Below are 21,628 nucleotides of genomic sequence, written 5' to 3' on the forward strand. Positions count from 1 at the left end.
GCTCACAGAAGCAGGGATTGATTTGAAAACCTTTTTTAAGACTTTAAGTGGTTAATATGACCCAAGTGACCTTTGAGGAGACAAAGTCTGCATCTCCGCCTTTGGAGTTTCCAGCGACTCCTATCTAGAAGCTGGAACACTAGGTACCTATGTTTCCTCAGAGGATTGCCCTGAGCCCGCAGCCTTTGTACCAGCCCCCACAAAGCTGCACCACCAGGGCCTGAGCACGCCTCCGCATGCACGCGGAGGGTGCACGTGGACGCAGCGTGAGCACTTGGGCGTGGACTGCGCAGGCGCCACACTGGCGCCAGGAGGGCCGGCTGGGCATCCGGAGCGAGGTGAGCTCAGGGTGCGCAACTGGGCGGCAGGGCTCCTGGCACGGGCAGACGCCACCACCACTACGAGGCTTCAGAGACGGGTCGGATCCACAGCCTTTTTGCCTTTTTCCAGGTCGGGGTTCCCATGCACACGGGGGAGGGAAAGGGGCTGCATGAGGGCTGCGGGACTTCGGTCGTTGGGGGCCGGACGTTGGGCGCTGGACGTTGGGGTCGGGCGTTGGGGTCGGGCGTTGAGCGGGTACCAGGGGCCTGGAGGTGGAGAGAGTATCGAAGGTTGGAGAGGTCCTAGGAGCTTGGGCGGGGAAGGCATGTCTGGGGTGGGAGGTTTTGGTGGGGGAAGATCCCATACTGGGGGGAGGGGCGAGAGATGTGAGAGTTGAACTTTGGACGTAAGGGGGACTTGCAGCAGGTTTAGAAAATAGTTCATACTTACAGGCGTGACTCTCCAGAGTGCAAACTCCCACTTGCATCCCCTTCAAATACCCCTTTCCCTTCTAGGAGAATTTGACTTGCTATAGTGCAAAGAATATTTTTTAGATTTTACCCCCCGCCCCCTTCCTACCTCCTGTAAAAGGAAGGTGCATTGCAGCATTTGCTTAGATATAGGTGAGGCAACCCTGGTTCGTTTAACACGTGTCTGTAGCCTGTGTGCGGTGTGCCAGTCGCTTTTCTTGGTACTCAGGCCCTGCTATAAATACGCTTGCCTTTTTGGCCTCTGGAATTAAGGAACATGCCTCTGGTTGCCTTGTTGAGCCATCCGGGTATTGAATGCACAATTGCAAGGCCTAGGAACATGACCTGAATTTTCATCTCAACTGTGTAAGGGCGCTGGTCCTTGTGGGTTTGGAGAGTTACTAAACCTTCTCACGTCTTCTTTCCTTCTCTGTGGGAATAAAGAAATAGGACGACTTGAATTCTCAAATTATTTCTCTCTTTAGGGTGCAAACTAATTCCGCAGGAGTAGAAGAAATTCTTTGAGTGTGGGAGTGCTACAAAAGTAAAGTAAAAATAATAGCTGCCTCTTATGGGTTTAGTAAGCACCTGCCACGTTGCTAGGTGGTTGACATACAGCCTCACGTTTAATCCTCATGATTAGATATTATGAGGAAGTTACTGCTGCTGGCTAGACTTTACAGTCACTGAATCCTAGAAAGATGAAGTGATTTGCCTGAGCTAGCGTACTGAATGAGGAAGATGAAATTGCTCAGACTTGTATCTGACAGACTTTAAAGCTCATGTTCCTGTGGAACCGTTGAGCTTCAGAACTTGAAAAGTTGAATGTTTCCTTTGGGTAGCCATTCTCTCTGAATGCAAGGGGTTACCGGGAAGACAAAAGCAAACAGAAAAGGGGAAAAGTGAGTTATCTGCTGCACGCACTTTCGGTATTTAGCTCCCTCGTGGCTCAGACCATAAAGAATCTGCCTGCAATGCTTCCATCCCTGGGTTAGGAAGATCCTCTGGAGGAGGACGTGGCAACCCACTCCAGTATTCTTGTCTGGAGAATCCCATGGACAGAGGAGTCTGGCAGGCTGCAGTCCAGGTTGACAAAGGGTCAGAAACAACTGAGCGATTAAGCACAGCACACTGTGAATTTACTCTCACCTCTTGGCTGTGGTGTCCTGAAGAGAGGAGAGACCTTATGTCACGGTTTGCAGTGTATCCTGGGATGCCCCTGGCTTCATAGGGGAGGGGTTGCAGAATTCTAAGGAAATAAAGAAAGTTTTTACCCTTGAAAGTGTGTCCAGTCTTACTGAGATCAGTTTGTGCCATCAGTTTGTGTTGTCTAAAAGACAACACAAAACCAAGGCCTTATATTTGCCTATAGAACTGCAGAAGTTAGTTACTTTCATTCCACTGCTCTTTTATTACATCAGTTCAGTTCAGCTCAGTCACTCATTCGTGTCCGACTCTTTGCGACCCCATGAATCGCAGCACCCCAGGCCTCCCTGTCCATCACCAACTCCGGAGTTCACTCAAACTCATGTCCATCGAGTTGGTGATACCATCCAGCCATCTCATCCTCTGTCGTCCCCTTCTCCTCCTGCCCCCAATCCCTCCCAGCATCAGAGTCTTTTCCAGTGAGTCAACTCTTCGCATGAGATGGCCAAAGTACTGGAGTTTCAGATTCAGCATCATTCCTTCCAAAGAACACCCAGGACTGATCTGCTTTAGAATGGACTGGTTGGATCTCCTTGCAGTCCAAGGGACTCTCAAAAGTCTTCTCCAACACCACAGTTCAAAAGCATCAATTCTTTGGCGCTCAGCTTTCTTCACAGTCCAACTCTCACATTCATACATGACCACTGGAAAAACCATAGCCTTGACTAGATGGACCTTTGTTGACAAAGTAGTGTCTCTGCTTTTGAATATGCTATCTAGGTTGGTCATAACTTTGCTTCCAAGGAGTAAGCGTCTTTTAATTTCATGGCTGCAGTCACCATCTGCAGTGATTTTGGAGCTCCCCCAAAATAGTCTGTCACTGTTTCCCCATCTATTTCCCATGAAGTGATGGGACCAGATGCCATGATCTTCGTTTTCTGAATGTTGAGCTTTAAGCCAACTTTTTCACTCTCCACTTTCACTTTCATCAAGAGGCTCTTTAGTTCCTCTTCACTTTCTGCCATAAGGGTGGTGTCATTTGAGTATCTGAGGTTATTGATATTTCTCCTGGAAATCTTGATTCCAGCTTGTGCTTCTTCCAGCCCAGCGTTTCTCATGATGTACTCTGCATAGAAGTTAAATAAGCAGGGTGACAATATACAGCCTTGACGTACTCCTTTTCGTATTTGGAACCAGTCTGTTGTTCCATGTCCAGTTCTAACTGTGGCTTCCTGACCTGCACACAGGTGTCTCAAGAGGCAGGTCAGGTGGTCTGGTATTTCCATCTCTTGAAGAATTTTCCAGTTTATTGTGATCCACACAGTCAAAGGCTTTGGCATAGTCAATAAAACAGAAATAGATGTTTTTCTGGAACTCTCTTCCTTTTTCCGTCATCGGTGATTCCTTAAAGAAATTTGGGAATCTTTCTAATTAACCTCTTGTGTTGGCTAAGGAAACAACTAAACTATTTACTGTGGATTTGAGGATGATTATAAATTTCTAGTGTTCATCACCAGTAGCATGTAAAAAAAAATAGTGGATTTTATATGGAGGAACTACTTACTTTAAAACTGGGTGAGGTATTATGACCTGCAAAGCAATATCTGTGCCTACATATATTGGAAGTTTGCAACCCAAGGTTGGGAAGCACAGCATTATGGTACAAGGCCCATTGACTCCATATTCAGTTATGCCCCCGTGATTGACCCAGGATGAAGCCAAACAAAGATACTTGCACATTATCATTGTTTCATAATGTTGAAATTCAGTTTTAAAAGCCTGTTGTGTATCCCAGTTGTGGTTACATAAATCTATATATGTGTTAAAATTCATAGAACTTACAAATCAGAAGAAAAAAGGCAGTTGTGTGGTAGGATAATTACACATTAAAAAAAAAAATTGATTTCCAAAAGATTTTAGATGGCTCTGTATGTGTGCTCACAGTAATCCTACTTCCTCCAAAAGCTGGAGCATGGGCGAAAGTGGTTTTCAGAGTCGGGAACAGCACGATTCTCCTGTTGACCATTCGTCAGCCCACATCTGGAATCCTGTGCTTTTAGGAGAGTCCTGTCTGTGTGTGGGTTGTTCATGAACTAGAGAAAGTGCTAAATTGTGGGAGGTCGGGCAGATCCTCAGCTGGTGAAGGACCTGGAGGAAAGTGGACGTGGTGCCCATTTCAGATGTTTGAAAGGTTGGGGTCACAACAGGAGTCAGTGGTCAGTTGGGAAGAGAATAATTTTACAGAGACGTGTGCAGTACAGTTGGCTGTCCAAAATTAAAGGATGTTAGAAGCCTCTAGTTATAGGACAGGTCTAGATGTCTGTTTACCCTGGGGGTTGTACTGAAAATTCCTAAATTGGGTGAGGCAAGTGAATCTAAATTCTAACCTAAAGATTCCACCGTAGGTGAAGCTTCTTTTAAGCTTAAATCCTCTTTGTTTGCTGCTTCAATGTGGAAGACCTGGGTTCAATCCCTGGGTTGGGAAGATCCCCTGGAGAAGGGAAAGGCTACCCACTCCAGTATTCTTTCCTGGAGAATTCCATAGACTGTATAGTCCGTGGGGTCGCAAGGAGTCAGACATGACTGAGCAACTTTCACTAAGCAGACTAAACTTTTTACATTAGGTCTAAGACTGATTCTGTTATCCTTCCTAAAGTCAATATATATTTATTAATTTTTGGACTTTGGAAGAGTTGAGCTAAGACATGAATTATTGCTATTAAATTTCAATAAACCTCATACTATGATGTATTCTCTGTTTGAAAGTGAAAGTGAAGTTGCTCAGTCGTGTCGAACTCTTTGCAACCCCATGGACTGTAGCCCACCAGGCTCCTCCATCCATGGGATTCTCCAGCCAAGAATACTGGAGTGGGTTGCCATTTCCTTCTCCAGGGAATCTTCCCAACCCAGGGATCGAACCCAGGTCTCCCACATTTCAGGCAGACACTTTAACCTCTGAGCCACCAGGGAAGCTCATAATTCTCTGTTTAGGATGGTCAGATGACATTTTCGGACAGTGAATTTAACTGTCCTGTCCAGGTTGTCAGGAAGACAGTGCAATAGGGCATGGTAGCTAGTTTTTGTCATACACTTATCTTTTGAATGCCTCTTTATACCAAACACCACAGTAGGTGTTATAGGAAATTAGAAGGGTTTTTGTTGTTAATTTTTTAGTAAGACATGGTTCCAGCACCAGCTTAAAATAACTGTCTTTAGTTAACTGTACAGGGTAGTAAGGAGTTGTGGACTGACTGTCAGCCTTACCGAATAAAGAGAAAGTTAGGAATGCTATTTTAGGAGTTAAAGACGGTGTGTTGAGGGTCCCGGTGGTGTCTTGAAAAGCTGTCTGTACCCTAGTTTCGTGGTTTAAGTATTACTGTGATTTTTTACTTGGTTTAAAATTAACCACACTTTAGGAAAAAGGTTTAATTGAACATGCAATGATATTTTAACCCTTAAAATACTTTTTTGTATAAAAGTAACTCATCCTTTAATATAATTTGTAAAATGAAAACAATAGTGAAAAAGATTTTCCTGTCAACTTACCCACCCCGGACCACTGTTATTTAAAATTTTAAATTTAATGTATTTCACTCTTCTTTTTTACATGGAGTTTTGTTCTTTTTTATTTTGCAGTTATTATACTAAATAACAGTGTTTTTCTGACTTTTTGTTTGCTGTTCTAACATATTTTCCAGTGTTTCTGAAAACTAAAATTCTAAATGGTAGTGTAATATCCTATCTAGTAGAGGCATCACCAGAGCAGGCAATGGCACCCCACTCCAGTACTCTTGCCTGGAAAATCCCATGGATGGAGGAGCCTGGTGGGCTGCAGTCCATGGGGTCACTAAGAGTCGGGCACAACTGAGAGACTTCACTTTCACTTTCATGCATTGGAGAAGGAAATGGCAACCACTCCAGTGTTCTTGCCTGGAGAATCCCAGGGACGGGGGAGCCTGGTAGGCTGCCGTCTATGGGATCGCACAGAGTTGGACACGACTGAAGCAACTTAGCAGCAGCAGCAGCAGAGGCATCACAGTTAACTTTCTCTTTTTTCTATTTTATTTAATTAATTTATTTTTATTTTTCTATTTTAAATGAATATTTATACATACTGTATTTTTTGATACTTACAATTATTTCAGTGGGATGATTTCTAGAAGTAGATTTGTCTGGTGAGTGGCTATGGACATTTTTAAGAATATATATTATGTATATGTTTATGTATGTGTATGTGCATATATATATATATGTACACGTATATGCAAGAGAACAAAACGCATATATAAATCTCCAAATTATTTCCCAGACAGAACATATTCATTTATATTCCTTTCATCACTGAGTTTTATTTACATGTATGCTGCGTAGGAAGTGATACATAGGTATTCCCATTTGAATTTTTTTTGTTACAAGTGAGATTGAATGTTCCCCCCCATCCCATATGTTAATCAAGTAATCTTCATCCTCTGTGCGTTTCGTTCACACCTCTTGCTCGTTTATTTTATTGGTATCTGTGTCCTTTGGGCTGCAAATAAGCGAAAACCCAAAGGTTTATTTTTCTGATGCCACAGCAAGTCTATGCATAGGCTGATCCGAGCTAGAGTTAGAGCCTTTGCCAGGGGCACCAGACTGGTTATTTTCTACTCTAATGTCCTAAAGTTGTGCTGCTTGACTATGCTTATTGCTTCCTCATTGTGATGTGGGTGGTACATCTTCAGGCCTCAGGTCCATGTTGCCGGAAGAAAAGAGTGAAAGACCCTGCTAGCTGGATCTGTCCCTATTCATCAGAAGTGGACAGAGGTTCCGAAGAAGCTCAACTCGGGAGAACTCTGATGATGGCCAATGTTGTCTCTAACTCAGGCTGGCAAATCAGAGGTGAAAGGTGGTGTTTGGGCCAGTCAGCCACAGTGTCTCGATGTTTCTTTACTGTTTATCCCGCTTTTTAAAGGTATCCAATTGGTCATCTTTGAGTTAATATTTATTTCCTGATCTCTTTACTATTTTTTGTAAGCTTTTAATTGTTCTTATAGTCAGGCTTGCCATCATTTCCTTTGTAATATTTTACCACTTTTAAACTAAAACAGGGACTTCCCTGGTAGTTCAGTGATTAAGATCTCATGCTCCCAACGCAAGGGGCATGAGTTCGATCCCTGGTTGGGGAACTAAAATCCCACATGCCTCAGGAGGGCGGCGGGAAAAAAAAACAACTAAAACCAAACCCAAACCCCATCGTCCACTGTGGGTTTTGCATGCTGGTTTTTCAGGGAAGTAAACTCTGAGGTGGAGATTGGTGTAGTGTGGTGAGTGAACGTGGCTTGTATGGTACTAGTTTCTTTTGGAGTTAGATGAAGTGGACTTGGTAGTCCGGTATATCTCAATGTTGGAAAAAATGAATATTCTTGGTTGTATTGGTCGCTACTAGATCAAGTTTCATTGTGGTAGTAAACTGCATCTTATCACTGATGGTTGAGTGGCTACAGGACTGGGAAAGGTCAGTTTTCATTCCAATCCCAAAGAAAGGCAATGCCAAAGAATGCTCAAACTACCACACAATTGCACTCATCTCACACACTAGTAAAGTAATGCTCAAAATTCTCCAAGCCAGGCTTCAACAATACGTGAACCGTGAACTTCCTGATGTTCAAGCTGGTTTTAGAAAAGGCAGAGGAACCAGAGATCAAATTGCCAACATCCGCTGGATCATGGAAAAAGCGAGAGAGTTCCAGAAAAACATCTATTTCTGTTTTATTGACTATGCCAAAGCCTTTGACTGTGTGGATCACAATAAACTGTGGAAAATTCTGAAAGAGATGGGAATACCAGACCACCTGACCTGCTTCTTGAGAAATCTGTATGCAGGTCAGGAAGCAACAGTTAGAACTGGACATGAAACAACAGACTGATTCCAAATAGGAAAAGGAGTATGTCAAGGCTGTATATTGTCACCCTGCTTATTTAACTTCTATGCAGAGTACATCATGAGAAACGCTGGGCCAGAAGAAGCACAAGCTAGAATCAAGATTGCTGGGAGAAATATCAGTAAGCTCAGATATGCAGATGACACCACCCTTATGGCAGAAAGTGAAGAGGAACTCAAAAGCCTCTTGATGAAAGTGAAAGTGGAGAGTGAAAAAGTTGGCTTAAAGCTCGACATTCAGAAAACGAAGCTCATGGCATCCGGTCCCATCACTTCATGGGAAATAGATGGGGAAACAGTGGAAACAGTGTCAGACTTTATTTTTTGGGGCCCCAAAATCAGTGCAGATGGTGACTGTAGCCATGAAATTAAAAGACGCTTTCTCCTTGGAAGGAAAGGTATGACCAACCTAGATAGCATATTCAAAAGCAGAGACATTACTTTGCCAACAAAGGTCTGTCTAGTCAAGGCTGTGGTTTTTCCTGTGGTCATGTATGGATGTGAGAATTGGACTGTGAAGAAGGCTGAGCGAAGAAGAATAGATGCTTTTGAACTGTGGTGTTGGAGAAGACTCTTGAGAGTCCCTTGGACTGCAAGGAGATCCAACCAGTCCATTCTGAAGGAGATCAGCCCTGGGATTTCTTTGGAAGGAATGATGTTAAAGCTGAAACTCCAGTACTTTGGCCAGCTCATGCAAAGAGTTGACTCATTGGAAAAGACTCTGATGCTGGGAGGGATTGGGGGCAGGAGGAGAAGGGGACGACAGAGGATGAGATGGCTGGATGGCATCACTGACTCGATGGACGTGAGTCTGAGTGAACTCTGGGAGTTGGTGATGGACAGGGAGGCCTGGCGTGCTGTGATTCCTGGGGTCGCAGAGAGTCGGACACGACTGAGCGACTGAACTGAACTGAGTATGTTTCTAAAGCTGGTGTGTCCTTTTGGAGGCTGAATTTCTCTTAGTTTTTACTTTATATTGATACATCTCAAGGCTGTGTCACTGCTCTCTCTCCTGGGAGTGTTTCTTTTATCAATATAAAATATCTCCCTTTATCTGAATATTTTCTACCTTAGGTTCTTTTATCTGCTGTTAATCATTAGCAGACCAACTTTATTTTGGTTATCTGCATAGCACATGTTATAGTCCTTTTATTTTCAAGCTTGCCGTATATTTTGTTTAATGTATGTCTTTTGTGCATATTATCTATCTGGATATTTTTCTCCCTGGGTCTATCTCTCTTTTAATTGAGACTTAATCATTGATACTTTGGTTACTTAGGCTTGGTGCGGTCATCTTATTTGGTGTTTTCTATTTATCATTTTATCATAATGGGATTTTTCCCCTCTGTTGGGTTTTGAAGTTACACACTGTTTCTGTCCTTGTGGTAGTTGGCCTAATGATTTAACTGGATGCTCTTTATATTTCTTGCACAGAGTCTAGTTACTCACTGTTCATCTCCCCACCCAGTATCCCCTGGAACTTATTTTTCCTTTTGTAGTTTCACAGTATTTCTCTCTTACTGCATCCAGCATTGTCGTTCTCAATCTGATCCTTCAGTTTAGTGTACTTTTTGCTACAGGTAGGCTTTCCCTGTGGAGAAGGCAGTGGCACCCCACTCCAGTACTCTTGCCTGGAAATTTCCATGGACGGAGGAACCTGGTAGGCTGCAGTCCATGGGATCACTGAGAATCGGACACGACTGAGTGACTTCACTTTTACTTTTCACTTTAATGCATTGGAGAAGGAAATGGCAACCCACTCCAGTGTTCTTGCCTGGAGAATCCCAGGGACGGCAGAGCCTGGTGGGCTGCCGCCTATGGGGTGGCACAGAGTCGGACACGACTGAAGCTACTTAGCGGCGGCAGCAGCAGCAGGCTTTCCCTGACACCTGCCTCCCAGCACAGCTGCCCATCCGAAGGCCTTGTTAGGCATCCTCCAGGACCTGGTCCCCTGAGAGTTCCCTCACCTTGAAGTCTGCTTGTGTATATCTTTTCTTTTAAAATTTCATTATCTTTCCTGTGTTGTCATTCAGTGGACATGAATTTGAGCAAACTCTGGGAGATAGTGGAGGATGGAAGAACATGATGGGCTACAGTCTATGTGGTGGAAGAGAGTCAGACCCGACTTAGCAACTGAACGACAACAACAAGGCCTGATATAAAGCAGAGATAGCAGTTTTAGGACACCAAGGGGGAGGATTTTTCTGCTTTCTTTATCTTCTATTTAAAACAACGTTACCCACCCCAGTATTCTTGGTCTTCCCTTATGGCTTAGCTGGTAAAGAATCTGCCTGCAATGCGGATTGCAATGCGGAGACCTGGGTTCGATCTCTGGGGTTGGGAAGATCCCCTGGAGAAGGGAAAGGCTACCCACTCCAGTATTCTGGCCTGGAGAATTCCATGAACTGTATAGTCCATGGGGTCGCAAGGAGTCGGACACGACTGAGCGACTTTAAATGTAAAATGTAATGTAAATAACATTTAGCTGTTACTCATACCAGTTTGGGCTATCTATGGCCTTTTTTTTTTTTTTTTTCTTTCTGAGCTGTTTTGGGAAGATAGGCAGACATTTTGCCTGCAGGCTGAAGACAGATCTATAGGTCAGTATTTCAAAATAAGATTGTTTCTCCACTTTTTTTTTTTAACTTCCCCTGAGCACTTAGTATTCTCAAGGAGTAATAGAAAAACAACAAGCCAGCCTAATGTCTAGATAGAGGTTTCTCAGAGGCTCTCTGCAACAATATGTGTACCTTACTTGCAGCCAAGCACTCACACAGATAAATATTTAAAAGCAACAGATGCAGGTTACAATTTATAAAGCCCAAATGGAGATTATGAAATGGAGGACTTGAGGGAAAAGAAAAAAACAAACAAACAAATCAGCTGAGGCAAATAGGAAGCAAAGAGTTGACCAGGGGGATGAGAGCAAGGACATTCTGGGGACCAGGTTCAAGGTCATAGCAGAGCAACAAGCAGGAGAGGGTAGACGGGTTCTGAAAGGCTCAACAGGCAGATGATGACCTGATTTAAACACTACCCTCTGTTATACTTCACTATTGAGTTGTAGGCTCTAGGTCAGAAATACATTAAAAAAGAAAAAAATGTAAGTCAGTAAGTGTTAGTCGCCCAGTCGTACCCGACTCTTTGCGACCCCATGGACTGCAGCCCACCAGGCTCTTCTGTCCATGAGATTTTCCAGGCAAGGATACTGGAGTGGGTTGCCATTTCCTTCTCCAGGGTATCATCCAGACCCAGGGATCAAACCCGGATCTCCTGCACTGCAGGCAGATTCTTTACCGACTGAGCTAATAGGCCTTTTCTATCCCTGTTGTTTCCAGAAGCTTTTTAAAGTAAGGAATGATGCGGAACTTAGAGGTGTAATGCTTAATGTCTCTTGAATTGTCCACTGTTGAATTTTGTTCAACTTGGAGTTTGTACTTAAATGATAAAGAATCATTCTTTTCTTGTGCCTGTAGAACAGGCTTTGGTATTAAAACCGTTTACCTCAGATTGGGATTTGAACCCATGTGGCTGGGACTCAAACCCAGTCAAAACCCACGGTACCTGGTTTCAGGACCAAATGAAGCTCGGGTTCTTAATGTCTCATTGCAGAAAAATTCGGTGAGAGACAAAGTGATAGGTAAGAAGTGGATTTATTTGGATACAGAGAGGAGCACAGTCCACAGAGTATGGGCCATGGCAGAGGACGAGTGTGGCTGAAAAGGGGCGTGGTTAGTTTTTATAGGCTGGGTAATTTCATTTGCTAATGAGTGGGAGGATTATTCCACCTGTTTTAGGGAAGGGGCGGAGATTTCCAGGATTTGGCCCACCACCTTTGAACAGTGCCTTGGAACTATCTTGGCACTTCTGGGTGTGTCACTTCACCTGCTGACTGAGGATCAAGGTCTAGTCTTGTCCACCAGCTTGGTCCCACTGGATTCTAATCAGTCAGTGTTGTGTCCTTGGGCTGTGTCATTCTTTCAAAAGTTGTGCCCTGCCCTTTTCCCTCCAGTTCAGTATCACAGTTAGTTACATCTGCTTTGGAGTCATTTATGAGAAAGAGCTGTTGCATAAAAAAGAAACCACCTGGGCCTGCAGTGCTTCTATTTTTGGAATTAAAAGTTGCCTTTTGAATACATTTCTTCCCTTAGACTTCTGTGAATGTTAAACTGCTGCTTAATATGATGTCAAGAAATATTTTGGCGGCATCTACCTGTAAAATGACAGAGCCATTTAATTTTGAGAAAAATGAAAGCAAGCTTCCATCACACGAGTCTTTAAGAAGTCCTGGAGGACATCCTAACCATCCTAATTTCAGGTTGAAAAGCCCAGAGAATGGAAATAAAAAGAACAATTTTTTGCTTTGTGAGCAAACCAAACAGTTTTTGGCTAGCCAGGAAGACAGTTCACTGTCTTCACACCCTAACGGTGTCAATGGAGAAATGGCTGGATCCAAGGAAGACAGGAAGACATTGCCAACAGGTGAGTACAAACTGCAGGTTTAATATTCACTTGATTCTGATGGTTTCTTAGACTTACTGAAAGTATCTGTAACTACACACCAGGGGCCGATTAACAGAATAACCAAATGGCTAACTTACAGTATTTGCACGTAAATATTAATTTAGAAAGGAAAACCAGATGCCAAGTAGCTACTTTGGTTACGTTAATCACAGAAGGATTCATGAGAAAATGTCTATAAATGAACTTCTCTCCCCAAACCTCCACCTCATCCAGAGATACACTAGAGATGAAGAAAGGAAACACTGGCTTTTTATGAATGTTCTAAAGATTGGTCTTAGGCTAGAAATACTGTGCAAATTTTGTGCATATAATAGTTCACAAAGATGTATCTAAGACAGTAATTTGTTTCATTCCTTTAGTCTTAATTCTAAAAATCTACTTTTTAAGGAGGCTGGGGCCTGGTGGAATTTAGCCTCTGTGAATGTATGTAAAGTATGACCTTATAATATGGTGATGTAGTCCTCAGAGTTTGGCCCTTGGGCCTCTGAAAAAGTGAAAGTTGCTCAGTTGTGTCCTACTCTTGGCAACCCCATGAACTGTAGCCCTCCAGGCTCCTCTGTCCAGGAATTCTCCACTCAAGAATACTGGAGCAGGTAGCCATTCCCTTCTCCTGGGGATCTTCCTGACTCAGGGATTGAAACCAAGCCTCTTGCATTGCAGGCGGATTCTTTACCATCAGAGGCACCAGGCCTCTGGGGTCACAAGTAATTTCCTAATAATACTAAAACATTATTTGCTCTTCTTCACTGTGCTGAGTTTATGCAGGTGGTCCAGAAGCAAAGGTGGGTAGCCTCTGACACCTCATTAGCTCGTCTTTAGCAGGGGTGCCAGCCTGGGTTAGGGGTCATTGTTTTTCATTGTCACGCACTTGCATTTAAGACAAAAGCAAGCCAGAAATGTCAGTGTTACGTAAGAGTGCCCTTGATAAGGCAGTACAAATTTATTAATAAGTCTTGACTCTTGTGTAGAGGTATTTTTAATATTCTGTGTAACAAAGTGAGAATTACTCCTAACTTTTGCTGCCTACTGAAGTATGAAGAACATGTGTGCAATTGTTTGAATTGTGGCTGAATGGAAATTTTTTTGGAGTTTTTTTTGTAATTTTTCATTTTTGCTTAAAAAGAATGACAAACTGTGATCATTCAGACTTCGATATCTGGCAGTCATTTTCTCAGAAGTGGGCAGAGTGGGCCTGTCACTTCAAAGGGAACAGCTGACGGTATTTTGTTGCTAATGATAAAATTGGAGAAGGCAATGGCACCCCACTGCAGTCCTCTTGCCTGAAAAATCCCATGGACGGAGGAGCCTGGTGGGCTGCAGTCCATGGGGTCTCGAAGAAGTCGGACACGACCGATCGACTTCACTTTCCCTTTTCACTTTCATGCCTTGGAGAAGGAAATGGCAACGCACTCCAGTGTTCTTGCCTGGAGAATCCCAGGGACAGGGGAGCCTGGTGGGCTGCGTCTATGGGTCGCACAGAGTCGGACACGACTGACACGTGCCCTACAATGATAAAATACAATTTGAGGAAGTGTGTATCTGCCACTGTGAGCTAGAGAGCTTCCCAGTGCTTAGAAGATTTTTCTGCTGAGGTACACAGTGATATTAACACTTAAGATTTTTTATATTGTCTGATGAAATATGTCAACATTTGTAAGATCTGCATAACTCAAGAGTTTCTTAGTCTTTTCCAAAAAACCAATGTGTAGTGTTTTGTAGTCATGCATGGATAAAAATCCATTTAAAGTGCAAGATAAATCAATGGATTCTAATGTAACAGATGAAAAGTTTATTGATATAGCTTTAGATTCCATATTGCAACTAACCCTTAAACTACCACTTAAGTTTTGGTGTGAATTAAAGGAAAATATCCACAGTTATCTGAGAGGGCCATGAAATACTATTCCTGTTTGTAACCGGATACCTGTGTGAGGCCAGATTTTCTTCAGAGACGTCAATTAAAGCAACATATGACAACAGATTGGATTCAAAAGCAGATATGAGAATCCAGCTATCATTGGTGAAGCCAAACATTAAAGAGATGTGAAAAAATGTAAAATAATGCCACTCTTTAAACAATTGTGGTTTTTTCTGCTTTGGAAAATGCAGTTTTTTTCTAAAAAAATCATGGCAACATGTAATACATTTGATATTTTTAATAAATATTTTTAAATGTTTAGTTTTAATTTCTACTTCTTAGTTTTAATTTCTTTTTTTTTTTGGGCTGTGCCATGTGGCTTGTAGGACTTACCAGGGATTGAACTCGGGCCCTCAGCAGTGAGAACATGGAGTCCTAACCACTGGGCTGCCAGGGAATTCCCAGTTTTCATTTCTAATAATGCTAAATATTGGTAGATATAAACCATGTAGACAAAAGCTCTTTGAGGTCCTCAGTGATGTATAAGAGGTAAATGAGTCTGCAGTTCAGAAAGCCTGGTAACTGTTTCCATTGTGAATGGAGAGAAGTTCACAGTGAGCAGGGTGCACTGGTAGAGGAAATTGCAGGCAAATCCTTATTTTCCATTAGGAAAAGAAGGATGTTGCTTATTTATAGTATGGCTTTAAGGCTATTATGGTATAGCTCTATTTGAATGTTACCTAATTATGTTATTGTACATTTTCAGGAATAAAGTAATATTTGACTTTTATTCGGCATTATGTTTTATATCCCCAGGTAACGCTGTGTCACCATTAAATGTTGGAAATAATTCACCACCCAAAGAAGTAAATAGTGTAAGTTAATGTGGATTTTCTTCTCTTTGGCATTTCTGGATAAAAGATTCTAAACATGTTTTTGTATTATGTTAGTAAAGAATTACTCAATTTGCAGGTAATATTCAAGGTCACACTGTTTTATTTTTAGCCTAGTATCTTTTAAAAAAAATAAACTTTTTCTATTTAGGTAATTACAGATTGACACGCAGTTGTAAAAAATAATAGAGATCATTTGTAGCCTTTACCCAGTGCTCCCTATGGTCACACACTACAGAGCTGCAGTGTAATGTTTCAACCAGGATCGTGAAACAGCACAGTCAAGATAACACAATATTTCCATCACTCCAAGGATCCCTTCTGCACCTTTTTGAGGTCACATCCACTTCCCTCCTGCCCCCATACCCTCTTCTTAACCCCTGGCAGCTATTAATCTAATCCATATTTCCAAAATGTCATTTCAAGGATGGGATGTCATACAAACAGTATTATACAGTTTGTACCTTTTGGGATTGAATTTTTTTCACTCCGTGTGATTCTCTGAAGATTGACCGCGACTGTTGTTGGTATCAGTAGTGTATTGCTTTTTATTGCTGAAGCCTATTTAATTCTGCGGCCCACTGAAACACATCTGGAATGTTGCCAGTTTCTGCCTATTATAACTACTACTACTACTATAAACATTCCTGTGCAGAGTTTTACGTGAACATGAGTTTTTTGTTTTTGCTTTAGAATAAGTGCCCAGGAGTGCAGTTTCTGGGTCATATAGTAGTTGCATATTTAGGTTTTTAAGAAGCTGCCAAAGTGTTCTGCAGAGTGGCTCTACCATTTTACATTCCCATTGAGAATATATAAGTGACCTAGATTCTCTCCATCCAGCATCTTCTCCAGTGTTTGCTAGTGTTTTTAGTTTCCCTGTTTTCATGTTTATCTACTGATGGCTCATTGTGATCTTAATTTGTTTGCCTGATGGTTAAGGATAAACATCTTTTCATGTGCTTATTTGCCATCCATGTGTCTTTTTTGGTGAAATGTTCTTCATGTCTTTTGTCCATTTTCTAATTTGAATTGTTTATTCATTTATTTTTTCCTACTGAGTTTTGAAAGCTCTTTATGTATTCCAGATTCTAGTGCTTTGTCAAATATATGATTTCCAAATATTTTCTCCCAGTTCCTGACTTGTCTTTTCATTCTCTTAACAAGGTATTTAGCTGAGCAAAAGTTTTTAACTAAATCCTGGCCATTTTTTCATTTTATGGAGTATTTTGGTGTCATGTCCAAGAACTCTTTGCTCGTTTAGCTCCAAAAACTTCGGGATTTTTTTTTCCCCAAAGAAGTTTATAGTTTTTTATTTAAATGTGTGGTCCATTTTGAGTTAATTCCAACTCATGAGACTTAGGTTGAGGGTAAATTTTTTTGGCTAGGGATGTCCAGTTGCTCCAGCACCATTTGTTGAAAATGTTACCTTTCCTCCACTGAATTGCTTTTGCTCTTTTGTCACAAGTTAGCTAGACTAATTTGTGTGGGTCTGTTCTGGATGCGCTGTTCTTTTCTGCTGATCTCTGGGTCTTTTCCCTGCATCAGTACCATACAGCACTGGAGCTGTGATAGATAGTCATGAAGTTGGGTACAGTGATTCCTCCCATTTTCTCTTTCATCTTTCAAAATAGTTTTATCCAGTCTTGTTTCTTTTCTTTCCAGTCTACATTTTGGAGTACTCTGGTTTGTAACTAGAAAAAAATCTTGCTTGAATTTTGATAGAATTGCATTAAGCCTGTTTATCAATTTGATAATTATTGCCACCTTTGCTGGGTTGGGGCTTCCCTTGTGGCTCAGCTTGTAAAGAATCTGCCTGCAATCTAGACAGCATATTTAAAAGCAGAGACATTACTTTGCCAACAAAGGTCCGTCTAGTCAAGGCTATGGTTTTTCCAGTAGTCATGTATGGATGTGACATTTGGACTATAAAGAAAGCTGAGCGCTGAAGAATTGATGCTCTTCAACTGTGGTGTTGTAAAAGACTCTTGAGAGTCCCTTGGACAGCAAGGAGATCCAACCAGTCCATCCTAAAGGAAATCAGTCCTGAATATTCACTGGAAGGACTGATGTTGAAGCTGAAACTCCAGTCCTTTGGCCACCTGATGTGAAAAACTGACTCATTTGAAAAGACCCTGATGCTAGGAAAGATTGAAGGTGGAGGAGAAGGGGACAACAGAGGATGAGATGGTTGGATGGCATCACCGACTCAATGGACATGAGTTTGAGTAAACTCCGGGAGTTGGTGATGGACAGGGAAGCCTGGCGTGCTGCAGTCCATGGGGCTGCAAAGAGTCGGACACGACTGAGCAACTGAACTGAACTTGCTGGGTTGAATCTTCTAATTAACACAATCTGTCCTCCAATTCATTGAAATGTTCTTTGATTTCTTTCACTGTGGTTTTCAGTTTATAAGCTGTGTATGTTTTAGATTTACAACTAAGTGGGTTGGTTTTTTATTTTTTGAGTAATTATACATTTTATTTCCATGTGTCTTCATTTTCATTGCTAATATGTAAAAATACGGTTGATTTTGCATGTTTATCTGTATCCTGTGACCCTCCAGGAGTCACTTATTCTAGGAATTTTTTTGTAGATTGCTTGGGATTTCCTATATAGATAATTGTATCATCTGCAAATAAAAGACAGTTTTATTTGTTCCTTTTTAAAATATATGCTTTTTATTTCCTTTTCTTGTCTTACTGTGTGAGCTAAAACTCTAGCACTGTGTTACTAGTGATGAGAGTGGATATCTTTGGTTCCAAGCTTACAGGGAAAGCACTGAGTCTTTGCACTGTTGAGAATGTTAGCTATAGGATTTTTGTAGATGATCTTTATCAAGTTGATGAAGTTTTCTCTCTTCCTACTTTGCTGAGAGCTTTCTTTTTTATCATGAATAGGTATTGAATTTTTTAAATGCTTTTTCTTAATTCATTGATACTGTTGTGATTCTTTTCCCCTTTAGCTTGTTAATTTTGTAGATTACATTGGTTTTTTTTTTTAATTTAACTAATCTCATATTTCTGGAATAAACACCACTTGGTCATGATGTATAATTATTTTTTATATATTACTGAATTATATCTAGTGTTGCTTTGAATAAGGATTCTTGTACCCATTTTCATGAGTTTTGTCTGTAATTTTCTCTTTTTTATTGTCTTTGTATAGTTTGAGTGTCAAGATAACACTAGTTTTTTGGGATAGAGATTGTATAGAATCACTGTAAATTCTTTAAACATTTGGTAGTATTCTCCAATAGTAAAAGCCATTTGGGCTTGAAGATTTCTTTTTTGGGAGTTTTAAAATTATTCATTTTCCTTAATATTTATAGGGTTATTCAAATTATCTATTTCATATTATAATTTGTGATTTTTCAGGAATTGGTCACTTTTGCCACATTGTGAAATTTATGTAAAGTTGTTTGAAGTGTTCCGTTATCATCTTTGTATCTTCGTGGTCTGTGGTAATATATACCTATTTCATTCCTGATACTGATGATTTCTGCCTTTGTTTTCTCCATTGTTAGTCTTGCTGGAGATTTATCAATTTTGTTAATCTTTTCAATGAACCAGGTCTTGTTTGATTTTTTTCTCCCAGTTTTATTTTTAATTTCATTGAGTTCTACTTTTATCTTTATTGTTTCCTTCCTTCTGCTTGCTTTGGGCATGTTTTATTCTTATTGTTTAGGTTCTTGAGATGAGAACTTACAGTATTAATTTAAGACTTTCCTCTTTTCTAATGTGTGACTTTAGTGCTATAAATTTCTGTCTTAGTGGTACATGCGTTATGTAGAAGTGTTATTGTCTAGTTTCCAAATGTGTGGAGCTTATCTGTTCTCATTCTGTTACTGATCTCTAATGCGAGTCCATTGTAGTCAGAGAACACCATTGTCTGTATGATTTGTGGCCCAGAATGTGCTCAGCTGGACAAGGATGGGAGCTCAGCTCCCTAGTGTCCTTAACCCCTCCCCGTGCCCCCCACCACATCCTCTCTACTTGCATGGGGTGGAGGGGGGACTGGAGATGGGAGGATCTGGAGAGACGCCACGCATTCCTGTTGAATGGTGGTGGGAAATCCTGACTGTCCACCAGGCTTCCTCTTAACCACCCCAGTGGTAGTGCTGATGGGGTAAGAGGGACACTCATTACTGCCAGGAGAAAGTCCAGGCCCTCCACATGGCCTCTGCAGGGAGACCCCACAGGGATGAAGTGCTGGCTCCCTGCTCTGTCGGCCTTCTCCCACATCCCCGGCCTTCTCCCACATCCCCGGGTGGGAGAGAGGGGCACCTCCCTGTGCCCTGGTGCGGGTGGAGGTCGCACCAGGCTACCTTTGCTGATGGGAGGGGGACCACAGTTTTTTTCTGCGGTAATTGTCTAGAGCAGTTACTGATTAAGGTTTTCTGTCTTGCTGGGCTGCCCTTTTCTTGGTCTTTTGGCCAAGAAAGAGAGCGAGCAGGCTTTTTGCTGGGGCTTTTATTGTCTCTGCCTTTGGGTGTTTCTGGCTTCTCCAGTACCCCATTTGGGTACTTCTTTGGGCCCCAGGGTAGCTCTTCTGTCTTCTGCCTTCCTTCAGAGTTGCTGTGTGTTTTTCCATTTAAGCCCAAGGTGTTCAGTTATAATTAATGGTAAGAGTAAGGAAAAGTACATCTGCTTAATCTTCTCAGAAGCGATATCCCAAATCTGTATTTAACAAAAGAAAACAGAATATTCTTACCAAGTTTTAATACTGCTCTTCTCTTTTCTTCATAGAAGCCTAGCAATCATGTGCCTCCTGCAAAGTCAAAGAAAGTACACAAGTTGGTTGAGAATTCCTTGTCTATAAATAATCCAGCACTCTTCAACTCCTTAGGACCTCCTCTTCGATCGACAACTTGCCATCGCTGCGGTCTGTTCGGTAAACATTGCTCTCAGATGCCTGTTGAATTGGGCTTCCCTGATAGCTCAGTTGGTAAAGAATCCACCTGCAATGCAGGAGTCCCGGGTTTGATTCTCTGGGTCAGGAAGATCCCGTGGAGAAAGAGATGGAAAGAGATACCCACTCCAGTATTCTTAGGCTTCCCTTGTAACTCAGCGGGTAAAGAATCTGCCTGCAATGTGGGAGATCTGGGTTTGATCCCTAGGTTGGGAAGATCCCTTTGAGAAGGGAAAGGCTACCCACTCCAGTATTGCCTGTTGAATTATTCCTTTTCACATTTGAAAAATATTTTTATGTAAAACATAAACAGCTGAGTGTATATACATCACGTGCCCGTTTCTGAGCTTCAGCAGCTGCAGGCTTCCTACCCTTCTTGTTCATCCATATCTTCCCACTCTTACTGTTTCTTTGCTTATTTTTATATTTTTTTTGAGATATTCAATAAAAATATAATATGCACTGAAGTGCACAAACTCATAGCCCTGTCAAAATGAAGATTTCCATCTCCTCAGAAAGTTCTCTCCTGTCCCTTCTCAGTCATATACCTGCCACACCTGAGGCAACCACTGTGGTATTTTGACCATAATTTAATTTTTCCAGGTACAGAGTTTCTCGTAAACGGAATCATGCAGTGTGGACTCTTTTTGTGTGAAGCTTTTTCTGTTTAGAAAATATTCCTGAGTTTAATCCATGTCGTTGCATGTACAGTTAATTTTTTTGTTTGTTGCTGAGTAGCGTTTCACTGTGTGATCCCACAGCTTGTGTGTCTGTTCTGTTGAACATTCTGCTTGTGTCCACCTTTTGGCTATTATGAGTAGACTCTCCACATTTTTGCGTAAATCTTTGTGTGGAAATAGGGTCTCATTTCTTTTGGGTGCAGACCTAGGGAGTGGGATTGCTGATAGATATATGCTTCACTTTATAAGAAAAAAGACCATTTTCCAAAGAGTTGTCCCATTTGGCATTCCCTCTGTTGTTGAGTTCTGATTGCTCCACATCGTTTGTCAACATTTGGTGTTTCCAGTCCTTTTAGTTTTAGCTCTTCTCTTGGGTGCGTATGGTGGTATCTCTCTGTGGTTTTAATTTTCATTTCCCCTCATGATCAGTGATCTCAAGCAGTTTTATTGTGCTTACTGTCTGTGTGGATATTTGCTCCTTTTTTTCCTATTTTTCTTTTACAGCGGAGGCATTCGAGGTCAGCCTAATTTTGTGGGTTTTGTTTTGTTTTTTAGATAGCTTGTTTTCCTCTGTCTGGATACCGATAGCATTTTTTCTTTCAACTTCATTTCAGAAACTTCCTGGGTTTTTCTAGGTGTGGCTGTCCCGTTGGTTTTTGTTCTGTGCTTTCTTAACAGCACAAGGTGAAGCTGTGAGACTCTGTTTGTGCACTGTCTGATTCCACCACCCCAGACTTTCTGCCCCCTTTGATTGCTCCTTTTCCAGCATGCGTTCTGGGTTCTACTTGAGGAAAGTCAGTGGTGTTTCCAGTCTGTCGTCGTCCTGGTTTTAATCTCGGCACTCCCCTTTTTCTGCAGTTGGAGAGCTTTAAAAGTTCAACCTTAACCTGGAATCATAAACAGCATGA

At 41.7% G+C, this 21,628-nt stretch overlaps 1 protein-coding gene across 1 annotated transcript in view; it reads left to right on the top strand.

The window, feature by feature from the left end:
* Positions 1 to 236: 236 nt before the first annotated feature.
* TDRD1 (tudor domain containing 1) overlaps positions 237 to 21,628 on the top strand; it is a 54,979-nt gene continuing 33,587 nt past the window's right edge. The window contains exons 1-4 of the mRNA XM_061402645.1: positions 237 to 338; positions 12,009 to 12,339; positions 15,056 to 15,114; positions 19,878 to 20,022. Coding sequence (XP_061258629.1) covers positions 237 to 338; positions 12,009 to 12,339; positions 15,056 to 15,114; positions 19,878 to 20,022 — 637 coding nt within the window. The remainder of the gene's footprint in view (positions 339 to 12,008; positions 12,340 to 15,055; positions 15,115 to 19,877; positions 20,023 to 21,628) is intronic.

Source organism: Bos javanicus, chromosome 26 (assembly GCF_032452875.1).
Source record: "Bos javanicus breed banteng chromosome 26, ARS-OSU_banteng_1.0, whole genome shotgun sequence".
Classification (NCBI taxonomy): domain Eukaryota; kingdom Metazoa; phylum Chordata; class Mammalia; order Artiodactyla; family Bovidae; genus Bos; species Bos javanicus.